Source organism: Chanos chanos, chromosome 5, assembly GCF_902362185.1.
Source record: "Chanos chanos chromosome 5, fChaCha1.1, whole genome shotgun sequence".
NCBI classification, from domain to species: Eukaryota; Metazoa; Chordata; class Actinopteri; order Gonorynchiformes; family Chanidae; genus Chanos; species Chanos chanos.
Window position 1 is genome coordinate 15959692 of NC_044499.1, and position 10256 is coordinate 15969947.

Below are 10256 nucleotides of genomic sequence, written 5' to 3' on the forward strand. Positions count from 1 at the left end.
AGACAGCAATATTAAATTGAGTAATCAGACCTTAAGCAAACATGGTCTTTGGCCTGTCAGAACGGTGAGATATACAACCACATCTAATTGAAAATTCATTTATAAATAAGTGTAATGCAGACCAACACTTTGTATTTTTTTTTTTTTTTTTACATGAAGACATTTTGCTCCCATGATATTTGGTAAGACATTGCATCTACAAATAAACAACTAAAACAAGGCAGTCAACTAAGTTACGTATAGATCTCTGTAGAGTCAGACATGCCGCTCTAGGGCATGTCGATGTTAAGTTACTGAGTTATCGAGTCGCTGAGTCATTGAGTCACTGAGTGTCAAGGCCAGAGTTTTCAAGCGTACTGCAACAAGAAAGAAAACGTGGGTAGTATTATGTAACAATATTTATATGTGTTTTATTGAAATGTAAATAAATCTCTGTGTCAAATTGCTCTGATGTGCTTGCCTTTGACGCCTTTACTTTTCAGGCTTTCTCAAAGCAATTACAAGTACACCTAAGATTTCTGTGTTCACAGTTAGAGGTTCGCAGGCAAGTAATTTATTAAATATAGTTTATTGCTCACAAAAGAGTTTACACTGAATAAACTTTATCAAAATACAAAAAACCAAAACTCTGTTTTACATATGTAAAATTCAGTCAGAATGCAGGGCTTGTAAAATGAGTACCTTTGCAATATATCAATGACAACACATATTCACTTATACAAGTAAAATAAACCAAAAGAAAATCATAATAAGTTACAATAAATAGTGACCTTAATCCATTTTAGAGAATTGGACTCAGAAACTAGTCCTTTGAAATAAAGCTGTACAGTGATATACTTTCAGTTTTAAAGTCAGTAAGAGTTTTCTGCGAAGTTGCTTCTGTAACTTTTCAGAGGAAGAAATGTAACCAAATGTAACCAGTTTTGAGATTTTAAGAATCTCCCCTATAACTCTCAAATTTTTGTGGAGTATTTTAGAAAAAAAAACCCTGAAAGAGCTGGGTCTTGTCTATTTCAGCCATAAATGACTCATGCGCAGTGACATTTGCTGACAATCAGATCATTAAAAGGTGTGACTTTTAATTTTCCCTGACTGTCATAGTGCATGAGGATCATGGGCTCATAGGCAGCAGGCACACAGCACGGGAGGGGTGTGGCCCCTTTGGTCATCTGATGCACGCGGGCCTTCACCTGTGTGTGCATGCTTGCTGGTTTATAGTTGTGTGGGCAGGTACCATCACAGAAGTACATGGTGTAACTAGTGGGAGCAATGACCCAGTCTGACCACCCAATCTCCTTGAAAGAAACATCTAATGATTTCCTTCTGCACTTGCCCTCAATGTCATTGCCATCCTCTGTTGCAGACCGGGGTTTTCTTGATTTTCCTCCCTTTTGGCTCAGCTCTAACATAATCTTAGGTACACTCTCAAGACTCCCTTTCTCTCCTGTGGCAATGCCCACATCAACAATTAATGGATTAACTCCAGATTTCATGAGCCATCTCTCAACTTGCACTTTCACATCCAGTGTAACATTCTGAACATTTGAACTTTTGTATGTGTGCATGTGTCGAAAGAAAGAGGGGGTGATGTGTCCCTTTTCATGTATTTTTACAAAAATTGTCTGTCTATTATGTGATTGGCCAGGAGGTGAATTGTCCTGTTGCTGTCTGTAAAGCTTCAACTCTGCATGGGCCAAAGCTGACAGATTTATGTCTTCTGAGCTCGTGCGGAAGACTGCCCTGTACCACTGAACTTGAGAATCCACTCTGGCATGTCGTCCTACGTGTCTCCTCAGGTGTGCCACTGGAACAAAAAGAAAGATAATCTTTGTAATCTTCATTTCATTTAACTTTATGTTCAAAGCCCTTCAGCAATAGCTATGGAAGTTCTGATGCTGCTTAGGTTAGTTGTTTGGACATGATTGTTTTGTTTCTTTTTAATAATTTTTTTTTAGCCCACTGAATTAGTGCTACTTTCATAGGAATAATCATTATACCACACTATTAAACTTTCCTACTTCCAAAGAAAACAATAGATGAGATTACTGTGTCTACTGTATCTATAATCCTTTTATTTAACCGTGCCAGATAGTACACCATCCCTTTATCAAAAGACTTAAACAATGAATTAAAATCGTGATTCCAAAGTTTCCAACATTTTTTTTTGTTTCCTGACCCAATCATGACACATGACATAAAAATGAATGACTAAGCATTTCATTTACACATTAACTCAAAACTCTAGCTGGATCCTCTTAAAGTTAAATTTTTCAGCTTTAGAGTTGCTGTTCATTATACCTGTAGTGGGGTGGAGCACAGTAGAATATTGCTGTCCAAGCCAAGGTTCCACCTCCTGGCTGAAATTGCTTCTGTGAAGTTGCATCATCTCCCTGTATTGCCGGAACACTCTTCTCAGCTCCTGATAAGACACCGGCCCTTTGAACTGTGGTGGCTTGTCCATGCCCAGATTTTCCAGGATACCTGTCTTCAGTGCCTCCAACTGCAGGTCCCTGTGGAGGAACCTGGAATCTACCAGGCTCAGACTGAACAAGAGAGCTCCAAGGGACAGGAGACAGCAGTGGGTGACTGACCTCAGCATTGTGGACTCGTTTTAGAGGAGATCACTCTTTGTGTTACCGAAGGTTATGAATGAAATACCAGGCATGCTTGCATTTATATGGTGACAAGCCACTCCCCATTTCTTAGTGACATCATGTGAACATCCAGTGAGCTCAAAGGTACTGTACATCCAAACGTGCTGTTTCTAAAATGCAAAATGTCATCATGACCTCAATCAAAATGTCATGGACATATCAAGCTGATGATCAATCATATAGTATCTATGTTCTATAACATGAATAAAATAAGCATAACCTAATATAACTGCCAATCTATCGAAAAGAAATGGCTGTACATAACTGAGATTTGCAATACTTTACAATAACTAATGAGCTGCATGGTCCTCTATGGAACAGAAAGTGTCCTGCAAAAATGTAATGACAAAATAAATGACCTTTCTAATGAAACAACCTTAAACCTAAAACTGAACTGGATGAGTCATACATCCACAAAGAATATCAACAGAGAATCAGTTCTCTGAGTGCTTGGTGGCAACTCCACCCAGTGTTATGTGATCTTATCATAGATTCCTGTGTAACTGACCTTGTTTTCTAACCATGTGTGGGGTTTCCTAATCCTTCCGTAAACAGACAAAGAAATAACTGATATCCACTGTTAACTCTCATTCGTTTGAAGTGAACGACTTGCAATATCAACAAATGTGGACATTTTTTAAAGACTGCTGATGAAATTTTAAAAGAAGCTGTATGTTTTTGGAAAACCTTGCATAAATTCTATTGGTTAAATAATTGCTAATAAATATGTGCATAGTTTATAGTAAGGCAGAAATAATAATAATAATAATGAAAAAAAAAGTCAACAAAGCTAAGTATGCTCCACGAGCCGTTGTCTGACAGCTGCTCTTGATGTGATTCACCTGTTCAATTTGAATGTAGTTTTTCAGTGTCATGTTGAGAAACGTCCTTTTGTTGGTTCAACAAAAGGGTGATTACATTTTACAAACAAGCCCTCACAGCTCTATCTTGCAAAATCAGATGAAATAGAAATGTGTCATCATGTCTAAATACGTGTCAGCATGTCAGGCAGTGCATGCTACTGAGTTATGTTACGCACCACTTTACAACAGTTTACAGATAGATCTGTGAAGTGATTTATGAATATTTTGTTTTTGTGGCAGTTACATAAGTAATTACGTTGTGCCAACAATTTTAAGGTTACATTTGATTTCTCTACTTGCTTTACTAACCAGGCAACATATTACACACATGCGAGTCCATGCTCTGGATGGATACCAATCGGTTACATCATTGTTTATATGCTCTGGTGTACATATAATTTGCTGTACAGATATGTCTTATCAAATTGGTTACTTATCAGTGGCAGTGTTTTGCTAATAAACAATATGACTGGGTGTTTGATTTATAAGCACTCTGAGAATAGGGATACCTAAAGGTCTTGGAGAAATGACTGCAGATCTGAGAGTTCATGTCACATTAGGGGTACTTATCACTTGGAGGCTAAGCAGCTCCCTCTTCAATGCCACAGTTTTACTGACAAGGTAAATATTAGCCAGGACCATGGACAGTGGTGAGCTGTCAAGTTCCTGCTGACAGCTGTCAGTGGGAGAAGAGCGGGAACCATGGACAGCTCTTCTACCAAGTCAACTGGAAACATCCACCCCCCTAAATAAGTCCAAGCCAGTTTATCAGAGCTGAGATTTTGGAATGACCTTGCCTTATCTCTCTCTTGGTCTTTCCCTTTCACTGTATCAAACCAGAACATGAGGAGACCGCCATCCAGAACCACCCCCAACCTAGCGTGAATGAAGCAGAATAACTGCTCCAGATCTCTTTTCCCTCAAGCACCATGCCCTGGCAACACATTTCACAACCACAATTACTAACCTTACCCTGTTCCTCAGTAAAAGGCCTGTTGCAGAACACTAATCCACTCTAATCCTACACTGATTTCTCAAGCTTTGCTTCTCTTACTGGTAGTAACACCTAATTTAAGCAATTTAATGATTCCTACAGTGTCTACTATGACATCCTAGAATACAAGTCAGCTGTTAACCATGAAATTTATATAAATATATATATATATATATATATATATATATATATATATATAAAGAAAGAGAGAGCGAGACATAGATAGATAGATAGATAGATAGATAGATAGACAGATAGATAGATAGATAGATAGATAGATAGATAGATAGATAGATAGATAGATAGATAGATAGATAGATAGATAGACAGGCAGATATATATAGACAGATATATACAGCTAGAGGTAAAGATCTTAGTGTCTTTGACAGAGGGTCTGGATACAACAATCAGGAGATTCAGCAATGAATACTGCTCAACTTGCTGATGTGTCACAAGGAACGGTGGCTAAAGTGATACTGACATGAAAGTCTGAGGTAAAGATTTTAGGGTCAGTTTAGGGTCAGCTGTCAAGGGTGCATTTCATAATGACAATTCTTTAGCTTAAGATGCAAAGACGCAGACAAAAGACTCTGAATCACCTGACTGCAAACGTCCCTTTCAGGGTGTGAGCAGGCAGTTCAAAATGATCAAAAAGCAATTAGATTTAATGAGGCATGGTTCCTTAATGCAAATAATGTGTGTTTTACACACACGTGACAGACATACAAACCCATTGTTCACAAACAGAAACCAAAGGTGACAGGAACAAATATGCATGTAATGGATGGGGGAAACGACTCATGTAGGGCATCAATAGCTGGCAAACTTTCCCCAGGCTGATGAAAACCATGGCTTGCTGTAACTTGCTGAGGATTCAGGAAACAAATACTTTTTCCAGTAACGTGCACGAGACCGGCAATGCGGGCGGGGAGGAACTTTCGGGGAAAGGACAATATTTTCACTTCAAAGACAGATGCAGTCTAGTTGGCACAGTGAGGCGAGGTAGAGAGCTTGGGTTGTTTAAGTTCAACACAAAGACAGTGGTTGCTTCCATCCCTATTAGAATTTACAGTTACCTTAAAGATGGTCCACGAAAAATTTATCAAGACAAAGTTCTTAGGGCCAAATAACAGAACACAGCATGTCTTCAATTTCAATTCAGTTCAATTTTATTTGTATAGCGCTTTTCACAATCAAAATTGTCTCAAAGCAGCTTTACAGTGATCAGTGCCTAAACCCCCAGTGAGCAAGCCCAAGACAACACCTTGCGAGGAACCAAGACTCAACAGGGGGAGCCTATCCTCCTGTATTCTTGGGTTGTCCATATGGGGCTATCCTCAGCAGCAGCGAGTGGTTCCCTAGTGTGGAGAACTCCAAGCAGAAGCAGGGCATCAGGATGGATCAGGTCTGGAGAGCAGAAGGGGTCAGGATCACTGGTACCTCAGGAGTATAGCTCGACAGAGAGGGAGAGCGAGAAAGAGAGAGAGAGAAGGAGAGAGAGAGAGACAGATTGTTAGGTATACTCATTGTCACGTAATGGTTAAGGACAATGTGCGTCGTGTGCTGAGTGCGGGCATGGACTCTGGCAGCATAACTAAACGGGAAAGCCAAAAGGTGAATAAGACATGAGGGCACCCTGGGGCATAAGGCGGCCAGCCACTCCACCATCAACACACCTGAGTGAACGCATGGGAGTGGGGGGGCGACAGCATCCAAACATCCCAGTTCACCAAAATACACTATGCCTTAGAACCCTTCAGGTCTGCTCCTTTATCTAATAAAGAGCTATTAACAAAAGGCTTGACTAAACAAATAAGTTTTAATCCTAGACTTAAAGATTGAGACTGTGTCTGAGTCCCAAACACTAAATGGGAGGCGGTTCCATAACTGTGGGGCTTCATAAGAGAAGGCTCTGCCTTCTACTGTAGCCTTCACAATTTGAGATACCAGCAAATCGCCTGCACCCTTAGATCTAAGTAGGCCTGGTGGATCATAAACGGCCAGTAGTTCACTCAAGTATTGTGGCCCAAGGCCATTTAGTACTTTATAGGTCAACAGCAGTATTTTATAATCAATGTGCAGTTTTACTGACAAGGTAAATATTAGCCAGGACCATGGACAGTTGTGAGCTGTCAAGTTCCTGCTGACAGCTGTCAGTGGGAAAAGAGCGGGAACCATGGACAGCTCTTCTACCAAGTCAACCGGAAACATCCACCCCCCTAAATAAGTCCAAGCCAGTTTATCAGAGCTGAGATTTTGGAATGACCTTGCCTTATCTCTCTCTTGGTCTTTCCCTTTCACTGTATCAAACCAGAACATGAGGAGACCACCATCCAGAACCACCCCCAACCTAGCGTGAATGAAGCAGAATAGCTGCTCCAGATCTCTTTTCCCTCAAGCACCATGCCCTGGCAACACATTTCACAACCACAATTACTAACCTTACCCTGTTCCTCAGTAAAAGGCCTGTTGCAGAACACTAATCCACTCTAATCCTACACTGATTTCTCAAGCTTTGCTTCTCTTACTGGTAGTAACACCTAATTTAAGCAATTTAATGATTCCTACAGTGTCTGCTATGACATCCTAGAATACAAGTCAGCTCAGTGTCCTTAGTATGTGTGGAGAAGTCACCATTCACATCAACAAACTGATAACGATCAGTCAATAAAGATTTGAACCAGTCATTTACTACTTTAACCAGCGCTGTCTCTGTGCTATGATGAGGCCTAAATCCTGACTAATACTTCTCATGAATGTTATTCCTATGTAGGTATGAGCATAACTGCTGTGCTACAGCCTTTTCTAGGATTTCAAGCAAAGAGCACACAAGATGCAAAGAGAACACAAGATGGCACAGAAACCCAAGATCATCAAACATAAAGTGTTTGCTTTAGTTCTTTGGCCAAAACTCTTTTTCCTACTGGCCATAAAATCATCATACCTTGTGAAGTACAGAGGACAGGGTTTCATTACATTCTGTTCAATTGTACAGATCATTGGGATTTTTGAATGGTACAATTAGGATTTGTGTAAGCCTAACAAAGTAAAATGAAGCGGCACACAGAAAATGTTGCACTGTTCATAGCTCAGCCTAAGGCCTTTAAAATGTCTGCTGAACTAGACGCCAGGTCAACCTGACGGCAAATACGTTGCATACCAGAAAGCAAAGAGTTCACCACTCTTGTAACTGTAAAGTACCTTCTGGTTTACTGTGTGGATAGATCCCTTCTTGGTTTATTTCTACATGCAAGCAAGTTCCTGAAACACTGCCCACACACTTCAGAACTCTTAAGGAACTAACAGGTTAAGAGGAACATGTAGACAAGGTGTTCTGTACTAATAAAACAGTTGTCACAAGTCTGTAAAAAAGATGGTGGGCCATAATGTGTGCTACAGACAAAGCAGAAATACACATAAATAGAAAGGGAAGTACTGGGTGCAAGACCTTGAACTCCTACTTGCTGGATTTCCCTTTCATGATAGAAACAGACCATAAGCATCTTCTGCCTCTCTCAGAAGGCAAATTATTAGACAAGCTACTGTCCAGCAGTTTCACCTGGGGATACTAGAGTTTGACTAGACAACTTGTTCATGGACCAAGAAATGCCCTTACAACAAATGCATTCTCCAGAGAGTTGGAGAGGGAAGCTAGTGTTCTTGTAGATGCTGTTAATGATAATTGATCCACTTCCCCTTTGAAACAGTTTGCACATTTTCAAATAGTAAGAGAATAATGCACATGTCAAAAATTAATACAGCTGTTCAGGACATGTCCCTCCATCTGTAACCAATGAATACAGAAACATTTTGGCATGAAGAGTTTGGGAAGGATTAATAGCGTGTGGCCTTAGCATTATTGGAAAGCACGTGGCGCTGGCGCTTTTGTGTGATGCAAACCTTGGTAGAGTTACACTGTGAAGACTGCTCAACAAAGCGCAATAGATCAAGGAGGCCCCCTAGTGGAGATTTAAAATAAAAACAGAAAATGTAAGTGTTAGAGTAATGAAAATCCACTGGTCGGCTGCTTCACTTCACCTATTGTACAGTAAGATGGTAGTTTACATATACTGACATACATAGTATTGAAAAAGGAAACAATAATTTGTTAAAATTTGAGGAAATACCTCTAAACCTGTAGACATGCAGGCATGAATGATACCCTTAAAGGTTCTTGTTGCCTTTCAAGAGATAAAAAATCCTGACCATGCGGTCAAAATTGATTAAGTCTTGATAATACAGTAGGAGCAATGTCCTTTTAAAAGATACATATTTGATTTCAACAAGGTAAATGTTCTCCTTTTTCCTGGTAAGAAGAGTGAAGAGAGTGGGTTAGTAGAATCATTAAGCACTTTGGATGCAATCACTAGACACTCACTCATTCATTTTCAAAGCCGCTTAGCCTAATTGGGATCGTGGGGGGTGCATGAGCCTATCCCAGCATTCATTGGGTGTAAGGCGGGGAAACACCCTGGACAGGTCGCCAGTCCATTGCAGGGCTGCAAGCACTAACTCTAAATCATTTTAAATACTTAGACAGAATATTCAAATCCACATTAAATATAACCCTCTCAGTTATTCAATCTTGAAACTGTCCAATTATAGTCAAATTGTCTTTATAATTTAGAAGCTTCAAAAAGCAACAACAGGACAAATCTCTGAACTTGAGGAGGCTTCAATGCTTATTTTGCCTAAGTGTAGAGATTAAACCTTGTCAAAGAGCTGAAATGTTTTAATGTAGAGCTGGATTTGAAAAGGACGCATTTTAATACAATCTTATTCACTGTCTCCCTCCCAATACATGTAGTAATCTATTGTTTCATACTGCACAGAGATGGGGAACTTGAGTAGGATGGGGGAAACGAACTAAGAAGACTCACTTACATTCAGTTCATGCTTAAACAACTCCTCTAACGAGCATAGATCTTTTTTCATTTGGTCAGCCTCGGATCACAACACACAGGGACAGGACAAAAGCAGAGGCAGTGGACTGTAAATTACACAACTTTCCTCACAAATGATCATTGTGCCCTATGGATATCACATGAGGTCTCAGAATACAAAGAGAAAACTTGAGTTATATAAAAAAAGAAAAAAATATACATTAAACCCTTCAAAAGTTTTGTTTGTTTGGTTTTTTTGTTTGTTTGTTTGTTTGTTTTTTTGCTTTTTTTCGAAGATATTCACCCGAATGAGGTCAGTACATGAATGGGGCAACTAGGACAGCATCATTTTCAAGCATAGCATTTCACCAAAAGCAGTTTAAAGATTGTCCTTCAAGACTTCACTCTTCATACCCTCTCTTTGTCTTTGTAAATGTCCTTGAACATAGATGAAAGTTAATGCACCTTATCCACCTGAGTTTGGTACGAAAGTCAGAACCTAAAATGAGGTGGAGAATGGGACAAAAGGGAGTCATTCTGCTGGTTTATTTCGTTGTGGTTTTAATCAATGTTCCATTGTTATATCAAAGCATTGTGGTGCCACTTGGCGACAAGCAATAATCAATCAGACCATTTCTCCACATGACCCAGTGAAAAGGCTATTGTCCCAAAGTGTTTCTGAAAATCATTCAGCATAGTGAAAACAACAATAATTACACAATGTGATCTTTTCAATGACCATAACGCCATATTTTGTATGTCTGTGTGTGTCTGTGTGTGTGTGTGTTTGTGTGTGTGTGTGTGTGTGTGTGAGAGAGAGAGAGAGAGAGAGAGGAGAGAGAGATTCTTCATTGTTGTGAAA

The 10256-nt window shown here is 39.6% G+C and overlaps 1 protein-coding gene across 1 annotated transcript; it reads right to left on the reverse strand.

The window, feature by feature from the left end:
• Positions 1 to 1028: 1028 nt before the first annotated feature.
• On the reverse strand, positions 1029 to 2599 carry gdf15 (Growth differentiation factor-15). The gene is made up of 2 exons (XM_030774699.1): positions 2299 to 2599; positions 1029 to 1804 (listed from the first exon to the last, which is right to left on the reverse strand). The coding sequence occupies exons 1-2, from the start codon at positions 2597 to 2599 to the stop codon at positions 1029 to 1031; spliced, it is 1077 nt and encodes a 358-aa protein (XP_030630559.1).
• Positions 2600 to 10256: the final 7657 nt, after the last annotated feature.

Excerpts from the sequence above, each read along its gene's own strand:
- gdf15 (XM_030774699.1), bottom strand. The coding sequence starts at position 2,599 with ATGCTGAGGTCAGTCACCCACTGCTGTCTCCTGTCCCTTGGAGCTCTC. Across the intron at positions 1,805-2,298 it reads TGTGCTCCACCCCACTACAG|TGGCACACCTGAGGAGACAC; the intron begins GTATAATGAACA and ends TTTTTGTTCCAG.